Source organism: Rousettus aegyptiacus, unplaced genomic scaffold, assembly GCF_014176215.1.
Source record: "Rousettus aegyptiacus isolate mRouAeg1 unplaced genomic scaffold, mRouAeg1.p scaffold_m13_p_2, whole genome shotgun sequence".
In the NCBI taxonomy this organism is placed as follows: domain Eukaryota; kingdom Metazoa; phylum Chordata; class Mammalia; order Chiroptera; family Pteropodidae; genus Rousettus; species Rousettus aegyptiacus.
Window position 1 is genome coordinate 125,716,902 of NW_023416295.1, and position 19,975 is coordinate 125,736,876.

General features: G+C 42.8%; 1 protein-coding gene across 1 annotated transcript; it reads left to right on the top strand.

Annotated features, from left to right (window-relative positions):
* Nucleotides 1-1,231: 1,231 nt before the first annotated feature.
* LOC107521218 (short-chain dehydrogenase/reductase family 9C member 7) lies at nt 1,232-12,253 on the top strand. The gene is made up of 4 exons (XM_016165700.2): nt 1,232-1,566; nt 4,697-4,955; nt 5,464-5,627; nt 11,965-12,253. The coding sequence occupies exons 1-4, from the start codon at nt 1,266-1,268 to the stop codon at nt 12,180-12,182; spliced, it is 942 nt and encodes a 313-aa protein (XP_016021186.1). The 5' UTR covers nt 1,232-1,265; the 3' UTR covers nt 12,183-12,253.
* Nucleotides 12,254-19,975: the final 7,722 nt, after the last annotated feature.

Consider the following 19,975-nt stretch of genomic DNA (forward strand, 5'->3'; position numbering starts at 1 on the left):
TCCTCCCATATGCCAACCCTCTCAGAGCCAAGGACTCAGCCTCAGCCCCTTTCTCCAGCTGCCCAGGGAACTCGTGACCCATCCTCGTCATCTGCCTGGACCTCATCTCATTGATATTCTTATCAGAAGTCTCTTCTCCTGCCTTTCTTCCCTATGCTTAAAGGGTCCTGGCTCCTGACTTCTCTTGCCACCTGTGGTTCTACCTGTTTTCAGCCCCATACCTTAGTTTCACTTTGACTCTTGGCCTCCCTCCTCTCTGCACATCCAGTTAGCCACTGTGCCAGTTGACTTTATAATCCCTGTCTACCACTGTCACCACAACCCCTTCAGGCTCCTCAGCTCACCAAACCAAAGGACAATTCCCAGCGGGGGACCTGCCCCAGGGTTGTTGATATGTTTCCAGTCCTTGACTCCCTACATTTGCCTGGCCACAGGGTGAGTAGAAAGCTAGGCTTCCTTAGAGTGCACTGGTGGCCTGAGGATCATTTCCCAAGGACCCAGGCCCTGAGTCCCTTGGTCTTTCTGCTTTCTGGGAGTTGGGGCCTCACATCACCAGCCTCCCTTACAGAAGGGTCCTGCTGCCTCTGGCCTTAGAACAATGGAGGCATATCTACTCTGGGACAAATGCTTTGTTTTTCATCATCTCATAATGGAAACTCACTTAAGGGCAGAGAATTCCGAAGAACTAATAGCCTCAAACTCATCTTTCTTTGGAGGGCAAAAAAACATTTTTTTTTTTTTTTTTACATTAATGAATTTTTCTGAATTTTTTCTCTCGAAATTAAAGTTAATTTTATTTACATGCCTACATTTATGACAAATGATTTTGATCCCTGCCTAGACTGGAGGTGGGATATTTCCAGCGGGGCTCTGTGGACTGAGACCCCATTTCTAATTTACCCTGCTGAGACCACCCAAGTGAGCCACTTCTCAGCACCACTAAGGTCTTTCCCATCCTTGGCTCCTGCACTCATCAGGGTTGGGGGAGAGAGAGAGAGGCAGCTGCCAGAGCTGTCTGAGGTGACAAGGCTTCAGGTTAGACTTGAATTTCTTGCATCTGGGCTAATTGGTGTGGTGATGTATCCACCTATAAAAATTATAGGGTGGCTCACTCAGGGGCTCTGTGTCTGTTGCCATCAGTGGAAGGGAGGAGAGCTCTTCTTCTCAGTGGGTTCTAGCAGGCTGCCAGCTGAGGCTCAGAGGGCCAGCCTCTCCCACTGCCTCCTGAGCCCGATTCTTCTCAGCCATCATCTCCTCCCTGCCCTATGGCTGCTATCATGGACCTCTCCTTTATGTACCGCTGGTTCAAGAACTGCAATCTTGTCCGCAACCTCTCAGACAAGTATGTCTTCATCACAGGCTGTGACTCGGGCTTCGGGAACCTACTGGCCAGGCAGCTGGTTGATAGGGGTATGCGGGTGCTGGCTGCTTGCTTCAGTGAGGAGGGGGCCCAGAAGCTTCAACAAGACGCCTCCTACCGGCTGCAGACCATCCTACTGGATGTCACCAAGACTGAGAGCATCCGAGCAGTGGCCCAGTGGGTGAGGAACCAAGTGGGCGAGCAAGGTGGGATAAATTGCATTCTTTGGCTTTCTCAGTTTATTCTTCTTTTTCTTTCTTTCTTTCACAGTCGTCTGACAGTTATCAGGGACCCAGTTGTTCGCATGGGGTAGCAGAAGTGATAAAGAGAAAGGGGATGAGGTTTTGGCTCAATGGGACTGGAAGCCTTTGCATGGTTTGATCCGTCCACGTAAAGAGGTGATTTCCCAAGGAAGATTTTCCTCCCAGAGACTCGGAGGAATGGAGGCAGGTTGCCAAAGGGATGGGGGAGAGAAGATGTGTTCTGTATGTCCAAACCTCTAAAGAAGGAGTTGCCTCTCTGGGCTTTCGTGGTCCTGATCATCAGATGCTCCTATAGAAATGTGAACACATTTCTTGTCGCGATCAGGTTTGTAGGGGAAGGGGATGGGAACATGGGGTTGAACTCCCTGAGTGGGAACATTTGTTCTTCTTGGTAGTGTCAGGTTAGAAGGCTGGGGAGAGAAATCTGTCCTTACATCATGGTGGATATCGCATTGACCTCAGAGTAAATGCCTATGTCAGAGTGGCTGCTCCTATTGGGAAAGAAGGCTGTGGGCTGGGGCTAGACCAGAAATGTGTGGGGACCTGCCCAGGTTGTGGGCCCAGGAATGGGAGGAGCAAGGTGGCTCTGTCATAGAAGCAGCAGCCTAGGGGAAGTCCTGACTCCTAAGGAAACTAGTCTGGGGTCCATGTATTCAAGTAGGGAGAGCCCTGGGGCCTAGCAGGGGCCAGGCAGTAAGCTCCTGCTTTATTTTTTTCCTTCACATTTATTACTATCCAATACTGTTTATTTATTTTTCTTCTTTATTGTCCATTTCCTCTTTTAGAATAAAGCTTCCTGCGGGGAAAGACGTTTTGTCTCTTATTTACTGCACATCCTTAGTACTTAGAACAATGTCCAACATCTAGTAAGATGCCACTTACTTGTTAGATGACCTAAGTAATGAATATTTGAGCAAGAGTGAGGCTCCTTTTTCAAAAAGCTGCCTTACCCAGTGCCCTGGATTTAGCCCTGAGCCACTGTATTAATGATTCACTGGATATATTAGTTTCCTGTTGTTGCTGTAATATATAAATACAGACATAGTGACTAAAACAACACAAATTTATTATCTTGTAGTTCTGGAGGTCAGAAGTCCAAAATGGGTCTCATTGGGCTAACATTAAGGTGTCAACAGAGTTCCTTCTGGAGGTCCTAGGGGAGAATCTATTTTATTGCCTTTTCCAGCTTCTAGAGGCTGCCTACATTCCTTGGTTCATGACTCTTTTCTTCTATCCTCAAGGCTAGCAGAGTTGGGCTGTCTTTTGCACAATGTCATCTCTCTGGTATTCTGTCTTCTGCCTTCCTCTTCCACTTAGAAGGACCCTTGTCATTATATTGGGCCTGCCAGGCTAATCCAGGATAAGCTCCCTATTTTAAGGTCAGTTGATTAGCAATTTGAATTTCACCTGCTACCTTAATTCCCCTTTTCCATGTAATCTACTATTTTCAAAGGTTCCAGGGATTAATAAAAAACACTGGGAAGTTGGGGGAAGGGGTTCGATTACGCTTTCTTACTGCTCCTGGTAGTCTCTGGACATGACAGGTTGACCTTATGGCTGTTCGCACTGCTCTGACACGTTTCCAGTTGCTTTTTGCAGAAAAGAAAGTTAAGATTGCCCTGGATCCCCAGAAGGCAGAGCCATTTACCAGGGATGGTCAGAGAGATCAGCGAGTGTGTGTTTCTTCTCCACAGGCAAACGCCACTTGGGTTTTATAGTTTCGGGGTCTCAGGAGCTTCATTTCCTCCTCTGTAAGACAAGAGAGTCCCCTCTAGCTAGAAAGATTCTGAGCCCTGCCTGTCAGTTGTTCTCCTGGGGTCTCTCTAATTGGAGGAAGGCAGGAAGATATGGTGGGAGCATGGCTTTTGTGTGGACCCCAGTCGCAGGGGAAAGAATGGACCATAACTGGTGTTTACATCAACACTTCCCCTCAAGAGAGTGTGGAAAGTGTGCCCAGAGGAATATCTTGAGCTGCAGAAGCCAAGATCAGGGGCGTCATGGAGAAGGGGAAAGGAAAGAACCAGGCCAGTGGGGCTCATGGAATTTCTCAATGAAAGAGCTGAAAAGTGTCCTTGGGGATCATTTACAGGCTTTTAGCATCAAATATCCTCCCCCAAGTGGAACTTTACTTGGAAGCTCAATATGTAAAACAAATAAAAGTTGAGCTTCTCCTGCATCTCCCTCCCTTAGCAGATTCTGGGGTTCAGCCTGGAAAGCTTTCAGGATTGCAAATCACAGGCCGGAAACAACTGTTCTAGTCCAGTCAACAAAAAACCTGAGGCCCTGAGAGAGAAAGTGACTTGTCTAAGCCTGGAAGTAGAACCAGGACTAGAACTTGAGTTCTTTCAGCCTGGGTCCCTGCAGAGTTGAATGACAATTCTTAGCATTATCTCTCTCCAATTATACCAACTCAATTTAATTATCTCAGAGAGCCCTTTTCACATTTTCCTATAATTATTTTATTTAAATATTTCATGTATTTATTTTATGTATAAATGTTATTTATTTCTTCTCTGGTCTGTGAACTCCTTTAGTGATAAGATCCTGTCTTGTTGACTGTATGTCTCTAGTAACTTCTGTAACTGACAGATAACGGATGCATGAATGATTCAATAGATGTGTGAATGGATGACTAAATGGAATGATTTCGGTAACGTGTGCAATAGAGTTAGTTTCTTATACTTAGGTAAACACGGAGTGGGAAGCATAATGAAGGAAGGAACTCAAACTTTATTCATTGATATGAAAATGTTATCTTTTTTTCTCAGGGCTAATAGCTTAAATTCTATTAGCTGGAACCTGGATTGTTAGCTGGTATAGGGCCCAGCTAGCTGGCAGGAACCGCGTGAATCAGAAAAAGTTTCCCTTTAGGGAAAGCTAATTAGCAAAAAGGCACATCTTCCTTCAGGCTGTCATAAAACCCTGCTCCAGACCCCAGCCTGGCCGTCTTGTGCCTTCTGCACCTGCTCGGTCATCCTCGGCAGCTCTGAGCTGGTGGGTAGTAGACCCTGGTTCTTTTCCAGAGACACGGCTGATTTCTGTGTGGTTCTCTCTTCCTATATCTTGCCCCCAGGCCTCTGGGCCCTAGTGAACAATGCTGGTGTGGGCGTGCCCAGCGGTCCCAATGAATGGCTGACCAAGGAAGACTTTGTGAAGGTGATCAATGTGAACCTGGTTGGACTGATTGAAGTGACCCTCCACATGTTGCCCATGATCAAGAAAGCCCGTGGTAGGGTTGTCAACATGTCCAGCTCTGGGGGTCGTGTGGCTGCCATTGGTGGTGGTTACTGCGTCTCCAAGTTTGGTGTCGAGGCCTTCTCTGACAGCATCAGGTGACTGGGCCCTGTTGCCAAGCCACTCTGGGTGGGAATCCGGGGGTGTCACCTCAGGAAGAAAAAGCTGGGGGCAGGGAGTTCTGAAGGGAGGAAGATAGAACAGTAGCAGGAATAATGCAAGCCCTCAGGGGGTCTTTCCCAAGGTCAAAGAGAAAGGATGGGGAGAGGTGGGTGGTGATAGGTGGCTATCTTCCTGCTCCTTGGAGCTGTCCCAGAATAAGCAAAACCCCCTTTAGGCCTGTGGGAATGGGACAGATTGTCCCCAAAAACAGACAGAGAGGCCTGGGGGCAGATGTGCTTGTGGGAGAATGCAAGCCTTGCTTTGAACCCCTCACTCCCTTTGCCATGTGAGTGTCGGGTATGGAGCTGAGTGGGAGGGACCCAGTGGGATGGCACCTCCAGGTTCCTGGGGGAGATCAGCCCCTTCAGAGGTGTCAGAGGGGACTTTCCCTGAAGATCCTTTGTCATATTGGGGTCCCAGACTGAGCCCACTTTTCTTTCCCAGGCGTGAACTCTACTACTTTGGGGTGAAAGTCAGCATCATTGAGCCAGGGAACTATCGGACATCCATTCTGGGCAAGGAGGGCATAGAGAAGAGCATGCAGAAGCTGTGGGACCGGCTGCCTCAGGAGACCCGGGATAGTTATGGAGAGGAGTACTTTCGCATCTGTGAGTTCCTCAGGAGGGAGAGGGGTCTGTCTCTAAGAGGGGCAGGGCGATCTTGGGGGTCACTGACTTGCTTTCATTTTACAGATGATGGGATGGAGGCTCAGAGGGTTTATGAACCCAAGGCTACACAGCTAGAGGCAGAGCTGGGGTTTGAGAACAGAAACCAAGTGAGCAACTGCTGGGAGTGGCAGAACCATAGCTGCTGGGGAGATGGGGGTGTTAGAGAGGTGCCGCCCAGGGATGCTGCCCACTCCTGGCACCTACCCCCCAAAACATCATTATGCTGGTGCATCGGGTGAAAATGCACTTATATAAATGCAGAGGAGCTATTAAGAGCACAGCTGCTTGAACCATACTGCCTGGGTTTGAATCCTAGCTCTACTACTTACCAAGTAGGAGACTTTGGGCATGTTACCTTGTTGCCCTATGCCTCAGTTTTCTTATCTGTAGAATGCAGTTAATGATAGTGCCTACCTCATAGGGCTGCTATGAGGATTAATACCTCTAAAGTATCTTGCACACACTAAGTGCTTATTAAAGCAATAAAGAGGAAAAGGAGTATAAAGCATGCAAAAGGAAGAGGCTCTAGCCAGCTCTCTTCCTCGCTGAGCTAAGGGTCTGCAGATGAACCTCAGGTGTTTTTGGAGCTTAGAGGAGAGACATCATAGCTGTTTATTATACTGCCCCCAAACTTCGTGCAGTTCTTCCAGTTTGAGGGATGGACGGAACTCGGACCATTGGGCTCAAGAGAAGATGGTGGTGACCTGAGGAGGAACTGGCCAAAAGACCTGATGGAGCACCTTGTGTTAGGAGACAAAATGACAGTCTGAGGAAGAGAAGTTCACTCAGATCATCTAATCTGGAAGCCAAAGTTTGGTTTCAGGAGAGGATGATCCAAAGACTTCCTAGTTCTCTCCATTTCTCTGGCTCCAGGCACCTTAGAGCCACCTCTGTAGCTGCCTTTGTGGGGTGCAGCATCTGACCAGTCAATAGAAATCAGCTCTGGCACAATTAGCTGGCACCTCCTTGGCAGGTGTCTTATTTCTCTGGTTGCTTCTTTGTGACCTGGCCACCAGCCAAGAAGGTGGGGCTGGCATTTTGCTCATTCAGGAGGTTCTCTTGGGTCAGAGTGAAGCGGTCAGGCTCTCAGCCCAGTCAGGCTCTCATCCCTGTTCCTGCTCCCTTTTGACCTCAATAGTCTAGTTACACATTTCTCTAACCCAGTTTTTTTCCCCCTATCTTTACTTGGCTTCCATGAAATTCCCTGAAAGGCCATTTACTGTTGCGATTAAGCTCTTAGGCCCTAGAACTAGACTGGCTGTCTGAATGTAAATCTTAGCTCTCCTGCTTGCCTTGGGCAAGTTACTCAGCTTTCTCATCTGTAATGAATGACGAAAATTAAATGAGTTAATATATATAAAGTGCCTAGAAGATTACTTGGTCCCTAGTAAGAACAATTTGATTTAAAAATTTGGTTTTTATCTTCCTTTAAACTGAGCATAGCTTCTTTTTCACCATTACATAGGTACCTATAAGCTATCATTTCTTGTATTGCAAACAGAGATTCTTAGATATTATCCAAAATCCAAAGTGATGATTTTTTTTTGAAATATACCTACAAACTCTGGATAGGTTAAATGTAATTACTTGATTAAATCCACGGCATTTAACTGTCCAGGGTGGGGAGGAGGTGTGCGTGTTTTTAGTGGCATGCTCTCCTGAACATCATACATCAACAGAGTGAAAAGTCAAGACACCAAAACCATGATAACCAGTTATTCACTTAATACACATTTTATTGAGAGCTCACCACATGCTAGACACTGTGTGAGGCTGGAGAGTGAGAGTGGACCAAACAGCAGGGCTCACACAGCTCACTGCCTATAGCTTTAAGGCCCAGTAAGGGAGACAAATCTTAGCACGCACATGCGCGAGCACACACACACACATTTAATGTCAAATGTGAATTAATGCCATGGAGAGAAACACAGGGCTACGAAAGAAGAATGAGGCTGGAAGTTGGAGCCCCAGTTTAGATTATAACATAGGGGAGAGCTTTTCTGAGTTGATTTTGGGGAAGAATAAGTTAGGCATTTCTGAAAAGTGGAAAGGGGGGATAGGCACAGAAGTTTTTTGCAGGAAGGCCCTGAGGAAGGAAAGTCTTGAGGGGAACTTTGAGAATGTCAGAGGGTTGGGAGCAGCGTGGGAGTAGCACAGGATAAATTAGAGCATCAAAGTATGCTGAGGAGTCAGGATGTGATCTGATTTGTCTTTAGGAAAGACTGCTCTTGTTGCTACAGTATTCCAGGCTAGACATTATGCTGGTTTAGACTAGAAGGCGGAGAAAATGGAAAGAAGTTGATAGATGCCAGGTGTATATTAGATTTGCTAGTACTGGGAGGGAGAAGAGGCTTGAAATTCAAGAAACCTGGTAGATAGAGGTATCATTTATTCATTGATTTAGGAAAAAATATTCGGAACAGTAGTCCTTGCAGAAAGCAACCTATTAGTTCTGGACATATTAGAATTCTGTGAGGAGAAAAAAGTCCTAAGGATTTACATCAGTTGGGACTTTCTTAGTGATGACGGATAATCCAACCCATATTATTTAAGCAGAAAAGAAATTTCTTGACACTCATGACTAAAAAGTTGAAGGAGATGAGCTTCAGGCATAGCCTGATCCAGTCGACAAATGTTGTTAGGACCTGGTTTTACTCTATGTCTTAGCTTTCTTTTTTTTTGTTTCAGCTCCTGTCTCACAAGCTCTCTCCCCTGTGGGGGACCTCCTCAACTCCTCCTAGGAACAATCTCTTTAGGAGCTCCCCAAAAAGGCCCAAAATTCATTCTGACTCAGTGGGCCTATGATGGCAAGACCAGAGGGAATTTCAGGCTATAGCCAACCCTGAGCCCGTCACTGTGCCCAGGGGAATGTGAAGATCTGATTGGCTAGTCTGGGTCATGTGCTCTGCCCAGACTGAAGGACTCAGAGTGGGAGAGGCAAGGATCCCTGGGGGGGAAAAAAAAATCTGTAGCTATTGCTCTAAACAAGGGACTAGATATGGGGGTTGGGGTAATAATATATATCCTCTGTGAGATCCCCCTAAAACTTTCCCTTAGCAAGGAGCCCAAATTATTTATGGGTCTGCTATGGGTCTGGGGTGAAACACAGATTCAGCCAGTGTCTGGAAACCTCACAGGAATTTTTCTAAATACAAAAGTGGCTCAATGCAGGCAGGAGTTGTGATCTTCTGTGGAACATAAAAGAATATGGAGAAAGACAAAGTTCCTCTGAAAATCACCTCAAAAGCTGCTGTCATTCTTCTGAAGAATAGTAAGGATTGGCTATAAAATAACACGTGCTGATTCATCTGTTGTCGACCCCATGATTGCAGAGGAAACTTTTCAGGCAGCTATTTGACTACTTTTATACTGAAAAATTTTCCAAATGATGGTACTCTAATTTTCACTTTGGGTTAACTAGTGTTTGTGGGAATACAGAGTTAAGACAACGCCTGTGGGAATCTAGCAGAAAAAATCTCCAAGCAAATACACCACCACATAGGGAATTGTGCAACAATGAACATGCATACAAAACAAAGCAACAGTAGAGAGTCCTAATTCTGCTGTCAGAAAAGCTTTAGTGAGTGAAGCTGGATGCCTTAGTGAGTTTGAAGAAGTTCACCAGAAGGGGAAAAGATGGCAGATATTTCCCACAGAGGGAAGAACATGAGCAGCATTTTGGAGACTGATAGCACTGCACACTTTGGGAGGCAGCGTGATTTCAGAGTTTAGATTACATCTGTTCCTCTATGTTGTATAGCTCTAACTTTATTATAAAGTATAATTCTTCTCTCATAAATTGTTAGGAGAATTAAACAAGAATGTAAAGTACTCAGCTCAGCCACATAAGAGATCAACCTTAGCCATCCCTGTTAGTACTAGCCCAGCCTGAGAGAAGTGTGAAGGGGTCATGGTGAGGGATGAGGCTGGGAGAGATTAGGAGTCAGATCATAAAAGGCTTGGAAGGCTCCACTAAGGAATACCGCTCTTATCCTGCAGGCTTTGGAGAGCCTTTTAAATGACTCCGAAATGACCTGATCAGATCTGTGTCGCTGTTGGAAGAATGAGGGTAGAGACATAGACCAGCTGGGAGGCCAGTGCAGAACCTAGTGAAGGAATGACAAAGGCATGAGTTACAAGGCTTGGTGGTTGTGGGAACTGTGTAACTGTGTGTGATGGGGGCGGGGATAGTGTTTCAGTGGGCAGGTGCTATGAAGACAGACTAAAGAAATATTTAGGAGTGATTATACAGCATCACTCGGCACAAATTCCAGCAAGTTATGGTGGTTAACCAAATGGGCCCCTGGCCTGTGAACCCTAGGACCAGGCTCGGTATCTTGGAGTGATGTTTATACCCCAAATAGAACTATATTGGAAATGGCTACTTAATAGCAACCTAACATGGGAAAATTCCCAAAGAAGCAGCACTGAGAGTCAGGCACATGAACAGAGCACAGCATTCTTGTCCAAATAGGTCTCGAGTTGAGCCACAGCGCAGGAGGAACACAGCCACCTGCCAGAGAGGCTACAAAAAATTCCCCTTTTAGTCCTCTTTCTTCCTAAGGGTGGGGGGGACTAGATCAAAAGCCCAGGACCTGTCCCTGGCAAAAGAGAAAGGGGCAGAAACTCGATTATTGGGTTTATACTAAGTGCCAAAGCCTGGTCTCTGATACTTTATGAACTTTATCTGGCATAATTCTCACAATAACACAAATGTTTCCTAGTTGTCCAAATCAAAAGCTCATGCTCTTCCTTCCTGTTTAAGAGAGTGACGGGTTAAATGGGCACCTCTGTGCCCCTTCCCACTCTGTCTAACGGAGTGCTCAGCACAAAATAGGAGCTCAGTAAATATTTCAGAGAACAATGAAAGAATGTGCCTTATACAACTCTACTTCTATATCTCAGGTAGCTTCTTACACCCCACTAGCTACGCAGGTCCTCCCCATCTTTCAGAGCCCCGTTCCAAAGCCACCTTATCACATCAGCTCCTCTCGGCCTCATCAGCTCACACAGCTTTCCCTGGCTCTGAGGGAGCGCACAGAGCCCTGAGCACCTTGAAGGAGTCCTTCGATACTCTCCTTCTTGCCTGAGACCTGCCAGAGGTGGACTCTGTGTCAGGCCCAAGAATGGAAAACAGAATGTTGGCTTCTCAAGACATTATCACTCCATAGACAGTCTGGCCTTAAGGCAGTGTGGCTCTTTTGGGGGACCCCAAAATATAGTTTGCCTTTTTCATTGTAGTTGTTCTTTCTCTAGAAAACAGAAAGAGAAATTCTTCAAAGTCAGGGTTAAGGTTACCTGAAAGGCACTGACCTGCCCTCATCAACCACCTACCGGTGTCCTGTGCAGAAGGGTGAATTCCTTGCCTTCCTGGACTGTCCCCAAAGTTGGGCCTGCTTTTGCTACCTCTTTGTTTTCAAGTTTTATCCTTTGTATTGAACTCTGATACTCAGGGACCACTTCCTCCGGAGGGCTCGGAGCTGTCATTGAAGTATGAGCCCTGGGTCACAGGTGCAGATCAGGACCCTAAGTGTATCCTCTGTTTTGTCTCCTATTTGTATTGTGGGCTTTGGCAGACTTGGACTATTACCTGGGTGCTTTGTATCCATCTCCACACCCATGCATACAAGGCTGACCCAATATCCCTCACGTTTGTTAGAGACCTGTCTATGCCTTAGGTCATTTGATCCCTGCAATGGCCTTATGATCAAGGAAAGGGCAGTGTTACTACTTAATAACATTTTTCCCCTGCATGCTTTTGTAGAAAATTTGAGAACTTTAGAAAGTATGTAGGAGGGGGGGAAAAAACCTTCAGCGACTAGGAATCCCACAGCCAGTCGATATTTTTACTTATTTCCTTCCAAATTTTTGTGCACTTACGTACATTGTTTTCTATTCAGTCCTCTTACACCGTCTACCCTGCAATTGTTCATCTTCATTATTTTCTAGGTCAGATATTATCCTTAACTTACAGATGATGACAATTTAAGCTTTAAGTCACAGAACTGATAAGTGGCAGAACTGAACAGTTTTTCTTGTTGTCAGTCTAATGCAATAGTAGGAATTTCATACATCATTATTGAATTCAGGAAGAGAAATAAAATTGTTTGCAGGATGTTTGTGTAAGAGACAACCTGGAGAGTGGGGTAGATCTGCCTAAAATGTCAAATCAGCAATATGATGGAAAGGGAGCTTAGATGCAGTTCAGAAGAAACCATCTTTAATGAACAAAAATAGAGGCTTTGATTATTTTTTCTCCCCCTGTACCCTCAAACAGATACCGACAAGTTAAAAAACATGATGCAGTTGGCAGAGCCAAGGATCAGAGAAGTCACCAACAGCATGGAGCATGCTATCGTTTCCCGGAGCCCCCGCATCCGCTACAACCCTGGCCTGGATGCCAAACTCCTCTACCTCCCCTTGGCTAAGTTGCCCACCCCTGTGACAGATTTCATCCTGAGCCGGTACCTTCCAAGGCCAGCAGATAGTGTCTGAGCTGGGGAAGCCCAAGGGGTGACCAGTGGAGTGCAGAGGAGGGGACTGGGAGAAGGGACTATAAGGTCACAAGAAGTGGCATCGGATGTTCTGGAAGCACTTTGCTTGGCTGATACTCACTGCTGGAGAATTTCTGGATAACTTCTAACAGAAGATAAGTGCCTCTTGTCACTCACTGGGACACCACAGAAACCTGAGGTGGCCTTTGCATTTTCGAAGACCCGCAACATAGCCCCAAGTACATCTGCTGCTCAGTCAGGATGTGGCTTTTTCTGGATCTAGAAAAGCCAAAGAGAGGAAAACTAACTCCTGCTGAATCATGAGCCTCCCTCAGTTATCACTGTCACTGGGAAATATTGTAGCATATTCTATCCTATAGGAGAATCTCAACCACTTTCCTATTGGGTCTCTAAATATTCATTAACCTTATTCACATAATCCAGTATTTGAAGTATATAGTAGGGCAGACAGGGAGAACAAGATTATGTCAGACAAACGTTTGTTATATTTTCTCTCTTTAGATTTCTCTATCCATAGGTGATCGGGGTCCGTATGAGATACTATTCATTTATTTAATCACCATTGATTAATTCCTCAAATATTTATTGTATGCCTAGTATAATACTAGGAACTGTATAGGTGCTGGAAAAATATAAAATGATTAAATCATGGTCTTGGTTTATTTTGTGTTTTTATCTTGTTTTTCAGCACAATACCTAGCAGTAGAGATAGGACAAACAATGGTAGAAGAAATGGAATAGAAAATCAAATTTTAGAGCTGTGGAGGATCTTAGAGATCATCTAATTCAGTGGTTCTCAAACTCAGCTATCTATCATAATCACCTGGTTAATTAAATGTACAGATTTATAGGCCTCAATGTTAGAAAATCTGATTCAGGAGGCTTGGCATGGGGCCCAGAAATCTGTGTTTTTAAGAATGACCTAAATGTTTCTGACGTACCTGGGCACTTGGGAGCTGCTGATAGTTCCATAGAAGTAACTAGTGCTCAGAGAAGGATGTGACCTTCCCAAAATCCTGCCAGCATAGTGGCCAAGATAGAACTCAGTTGTTCAGAGTCCCAGACTAGGGTTTTAAATTTAGGAGAATGCAATTCTGAAATTAGTGACATTGTCAAGTAAGTCATTGAACTAAAATTTTTAAAAAGCCTTAAATGTCTAAGCCATATGAAGTTCTATTAACAAGACTTTTTTTGATCTTGAGGAATGGTCAAGTAATAAAGGTCAGTTGCGAATTTTTTAATGAAAATGTGTTTAATTTGTGTCTCTTCACCATGTGGCCGAACTTGAAAATAATGAAATGTAACTTAACTACATCTGAGAAAGGGCCCTTTTCCAGCTAAGATAACACTCCCAGATTCAGGGGATTAGGATGTAGACATATCTTTGTGGGGGTGCATCATACAACCCGCTGAGTCTGTTATTTGCAGCACTTCTATTCTTAGCACCAAATTCTGTATCAGATAGAATGCATTGAGCAGCAAGTAACAGAAAAGCCAATTCACATTGGCTTTAACAATGATGAAGGAATTGGGGCAGTACCCCCTAGCTAAATGATGGCATCAAAGATGCAGGTTCTTCCTACTGTTTTGCTCTGCCAGCCACAGTTTTGACTTTAATCTAAATTCAATTATCTTTGTTGTTGTGGCTTGACTGCCACTGGCAATGGGAACTCTGTGCTTCCTTATTCACAATTTACAGAAGAAAGAACCTGTCTTTCCATGGCATTAAGGATTGAAGAAATTTCTTTCCCAGAGCTCTTACCAAGGCTCTCCTTGAATCTCATTAACTCAAACTGATTTAAGTTTGTTCCTCCCTGAACCAATCACTGACAAGGGCGTAAATTGCCATGAATTGTTTAGATTAATCATGGGACAGAATGGGAATGTTGGGGAGTCAGTCATAGTTCCTACTGCCCTGGAAAATTCAAAACCCAGACTCTTTGCTAGTTATTGAGAGAAGTGAATCTAGGTCAAAAATAAATTTACTTTTTTTTCTTCTTTTTATGGTGACATTGGTTAACGAAATCCAGTAAGTTTTAGATGTACAATTTAGCAGTAAGGCATATTGTGTGTTCACTACCCATAGCTAGATTTCTTTCTGTCATCACATATTTGACCCCTTTTAACCCATCTACCTTTCCCTCTCCTCTCTTCCTCCCCTAAATTTACTTTTTGAAGACACAAAAATTTACTACAAGAAAACTATAGTTAATATCTTGAGATATTAATTTACACATTTATATTGCTCCTGGTTTCCTGTTTCTACTTTGCCCACTCAAGTAGGGAGCCAATTTGATATTTCTTCACCTAGAGTATTTTGCAAAATAGAAAAAATACATTTCCTGCACTTTCTTCGGCTTTAGTTTCCCCGACTGTAATATCTTTAGAGAAATTACAGAATTTGGGGAAAGAAGCAAAAGAGAATGTGACTTTAGGGTGCACATAATGTCACAGAGAAGCAAAGCCTTTCCCCTAAGGCAAGGAGATTCATTCTGGTTGATGAGAGAAGAGAGTGAGGTTTGGAGCTTCCAGAGCAGGAGGGACCAGGGTTCACTTTCTGGAAGTACGTTGGGGAGGTGGTACTGTGTGTTCAGGCAGATGAGACCCTGGGAGACCTCACAGAAGACTTATCTGTCTCACCATGGCAGGAAGGCAGTAGAGATTCATTAGCTATAAAGGGCATGTAGACTGGGACAGCAGACACTTAAGAGGCAACCTATGCAGACAAAGGCTATCCTACCACCCCATCATTAATAGTCGAGGTATTTTTTGGATTTGTGAGATTCAGATCTGCTTCAATATTACATTTTAATTTATTTATTAGGATCATAACTTATCCTACAGCTTTATATTTTCCTAGAGTTTTGAAATGATTTCCTTTTCTTATTCACTTATTCATCCTCTTAATCAAATTATTTCCACTTTTATTTATTTTTTTTTAGCAGGGGAATAATGTGATCTGATTGCAGTTGGGGTGTGTGTGTGTGTGTGTGTGTGTGTGTGTGCGCGCGCGCTGGTCTTGTTGCACAGCAGGAAAATGCTCCATATATCAGGACTGGATAGATATTCTCTCTCTCTCTCTCTCTCTCTCTCTCTCTCTCTTTCTCTCTCTCTCTCTCCCCCCTTCCCTCCCTCTCTCCTTCTCTTTCTCTCTCTCCACCTCTCCATCCCCTCCTTATTTTTCCCTCCATCTTTCCTACTCCTCCTTCCTTTCTGAATGATTAATGGATACATTTAAAAATTACTGCGCATACTCTATAGTCATTGAATTGTATACAATGGATCGTCTTTTTATTATAAGATATAGTTTCAGCTACATGTAAGGACGCCAAAATTAACAATGGATTACACAAAACAGATGTTTATTTCTTCCTCATGGAAAAACCTAGAATGGTATGGTCTCTCCTCTCTATTTGTAGTAGAGACTGGACAGAGGCAAATTTTAATTTGTAGTGGGGGCTCAGACTCCTTTTGTCTTTTTGCTTTGCCATCCTACAATTCAAAATGGCTCTAGCCCACAGGAATGGGGCAAGGGAGAACAAGCCTTTCCTTACTCCCTTCAAGGGCATAGCAGAGATATTTGGCTCGCACTCACAGTACATCGGCCAGAACTTAGTCGCATTGTCACAGTTAGCTGCAAGACCAGCTAAAACTGTGGTTCTCATTCTGAGCAGCCATGCATTCAGCTAAAACTTCTATTATTATGGGCGAAGGGAAAAATGCATATTGTGGGCCTGCTGGCAGTCTCTGCCACCCAGAATAAGTCAATTCTTGTTGAGGAGCTTCAGCATCAGCTTCTTCCTTTATAGTCCTTGGTATTCAAAAGGTTTAAAAATTGCATTTGTGTATCTGTGGACCACATGGTTGGAATGTCTCTAGGAGGTTTGGATTAGACTTTCAGACTCTAAGAATCCTCCTTTTCTAATGTACCCAAGCCTCTCTTAATGTCAGAGAATTGAGAGGAGTTTGGAGACATTTCTAGTGATCAGTCAGTTTTGGTCTTTGGGTTGCTTCCTTTGCAGGTAGAGATCCTTACCTTTTATTTTTAAGGTATAATTTTTTGAGGTATAATTTACATACCTTAAATTCACTCATTGAATTTTATGTGAGTATACAATTTCATAATTGTATACTAAATTTATACAATTTATACAACCATTAGGTAGTTCGATAATAAAGAATTTTCTTCATCCAAAATTTTATCTTATGTCTATTTAAAGTCAATTTCCACTTCCACTCCAGGCTCCCCAGGCAACAACTGATCTGCTTTCTATCTTTATATATTTATCTTTTCTAGAAAAAATAAAACCATAAACTTGTACTCTTTTACATCTGGGTTCTTTTACTTCAGATGTTTTGGGGCTCATCCATGTTGTTTCATATCTCAATAGTTCATTCTTTTTAATTGTTAAATTGTATTCTATAATATAGGTATACCTCATTTTGTTTATCCATTCACCAGTGAGGGACATTTTGGTTGCTTCCAGTTTTTGGCTAATATAAATGACACTTCTGTGAAATTCAAATAGCCTTTGCGAACATATGTTTTGATTTCTCTTGAGTAGATACCTGGAAATAGAACTGCTGGATCATATGGTATGTTTAACTTTTTAAGAAACTGCCAAACCATTTCCAAAGTGATTGCGCCATTTTACATTCCCCAGCAATGTACGAGTGTTTTATTTTCTCCACCAACACTTAGCATTCTCATTCTTTTGGATTATAGCCATACTAGTATGTGTGCAGTCGTATCCCATTATGGCTTTAGTTTGCGTTTCCCTGATGATTAATGATGTTGAGCACATGAAAAGCTATAAAACTCCCTCTAAGCCCAGCTTTAGTTGCATCTTATACATTTTGTTTATATTTTTATCTAATTTAAGATATTTTTTAATTTCCCATGTGATTTTTTTCTTTGATCCAAGGATTATATAGACATATTTTAATTTCCAAATATTGTGTGTGTGGAGTGGGGGAGGCTTTTAAATTTCTTTTTATTGTTGAATTCTACTTTAATTCTTCTACGGTTATAGAATCATCTTTATATGATTTCCATTTTATAAATTTTATCGAAATTTGTTTTATAGTCTAGTATATTATTTATTCTAGGGAATTTTTTGGTATGCTTGAAAATCCAATGTATTCTGCTATTGGGTAGAGTTTTTTGTAACTATCAGGTCAAGGTAGTTAATGATGTTGTTCAAGTTTCCTTATCTTATTAATTTTCTGTCTAAATGCTTTATCAATGCTCAAGGGTGGAACATTGAAATCTACAACTATAGTTGTTGAGTTGTCTATTTTTCCTTTTAATTCTGTTCATTTTGCTTCATGTTATTTTGAGGTTCTGTTACTAAGTACATAAACTATCACTTTTATAACTTCCAGGTGTAATGACATTATAGAATGTCCTTATCTGTCTCTAGTAATATTTCTTTCTTAAAGTAGATTAATATAGCTGTTCGAGTTTTATAATTACTACTTTCATGGTATATATATATTCTGATCTTCTTACTTTCATTCTGGTTGTGTCTTTAGATCTAAAGTATGTCTCTTATAGACTACATATAGTTGAGTCTTGCTTCTGTATCCAGACTCACAATTTTTATCTTTGACAGGAAAGTTTACTTTATTTACAGTAATGTAATTATTGATGTCATTAGATTTATATCTGTCAGTTTGCTATTTATTTTCTTTAAGTCTTATGTCCTTTTTGTTCTGTTCCTCATTTACAGCCATCTTTTGTTTTAAAAAAAATTTAGTATATCATTTTAATTTCTCTCCTGATTAAAAATTTTTTTTTAATGTTGTTTTCTTAATAGTTTCTCTAGAGCAATAGTTCTCAGCTGAGGGCGATATTGCTCCCCCATTCCTGCTAGAGGACTTTTGGAAATGTCTGGAGACATTTTTGCTTGTCCCAGTCTGGGAGGGCATTCTGGGTTCAACTAGTTCCCAAATTAGTCTTGGCTTTAGCTTTTAGTGTGGCTCCCACAGGTATCCCCATGCATGTAAGTAGTGTTGCGGTCCACTGGCTATGTATAGAGAGCTTATTCCGGCCCTTTTGATGGCTCTCTCATTTCCAGGATCTCGCTGCTTAATTTCTGATTGGTCTGCTGCTTGCTCCAAGTAGGGCCACAAACTCAGACTAGAAGAGCTGTGGGTTTTCGCTGTTCATGTCTTACTAAATTTGCTGGGATGTGTTGTTGCCTTCTGCCTGAAATCAAGCCTACCCGCTTTGGCAGCAAAGCTGCTGCTTTTCTGGCCAGCTCTGCCCTTCTTATCTGTTGAGCTCAGGTGAAGATGGGGAATGGCCCAAACACGGAGATCACAGATTCCTGCTGAAGAGACAGTAGTTTTTCATAAATAATGATTTCTCAATTTGTTGTCTGCCTTTGCTTGATTTCCAAAGACTTTAAACTATTGTTTTTGACAGTTTTTTCCAATTTTACACTTGTTTTTGGAGGAGAGGATTTGCTGACCTCTAGACTTCATAGTTGGAAGTCTCTTCCTTACTTTGGAGTTAAAGTTTGCATCATAAAATCTGGCAACTTTAGGATAGCCATTTTCACCCCTTAAAGGGTAAACAGCATCCTTGAGAAAATACGGGTCCACATTTCTCTGTTAAGCAAAGAAAAGTAAAGGTAAAGATTCTCTGAAAACTGTCAGCTATCAGTCAAGCAAGTATTTTTGACTTTCGATTCAGAACAACTGGTTCTGAGCCCCAAACAGGACTCTGATCCTTAGCGGACAAGTACCTCAAAGCTGGCCAGTTTGACTCAAAGAGAACTAGCTTCCCGAGGGCTTACACTGTGATATTTGCATTCCCTAGCATGTTAGTCTTCCCCATTCTCCCATCTTCCCCACTACACATGTGCGCACATGTATGCATGCACAAGCACATACACACATTCTTGTGTAAACATACATATACTGGCAAGTTGCTTTCTAGAACAATTCAACTCTGGCTTCAGTGAGACCAGTGACCTATATCCGAGGTGCCTCAATGTAGGCCCTGGGTGCGGCTGCTAAAGACATTCTCCTCTAAGTGCCAAAAATCCAAGGTAATACCTTATTTATTCATTCAGTTGATTTGTGTAAGCACCTACTGTGGAGCCCAGCACTGTGCTAGGGGCTTGGGATGTGATGGCGAACACGCCGCATTTCCCACCCTAGAGGAACTTTTAGTACCAAGGAACAGACACAAATAAATAAACATTTATAATCAAGTGTGGTGAGCATAATAGTAGGAGAGGTACAGGCTGTTAATAGGAACTCATAACATAGGAGCACTTAGTCTAGACTTGGGGGATTAAAGAAGGCTTCTTGGAAGATGTAATGTGTGAACTAAGACTAAGGAATGAGTCAAAGTTAGGTAGGAAACTATTTTACGTTGTGTATTATTCATAAATGTTCAAACAAAGGCAAGTTTAGCTCAACGTCTCACTCTCTTACATTACTTCTAGATCATCCTTTACTTTACCTCTTTGCCTCACTTTATTTATGTAATTTGGCTTGTGCTCTTCCAGGAGTGCCAGCTTATTTTAATATTTATTTAAGCCAGATAGCTTTAGAAGGGAAGTGTGGAGCACAAAAACAATCCTTGACCTGAAGATTGAGAAACAAAATCCTAAATTTTCCGGTAGGGTCTGAGCATGGTGTGTAAAACCAGTTGACAAGGCATCTCTAGAAGAGACCCATGGCCCTGATGAGGATTGGACTAGATAACCTTGAAATTCTACTCCTGGTTTACTATTGAGTAAAAGGGGAATGTTGGGC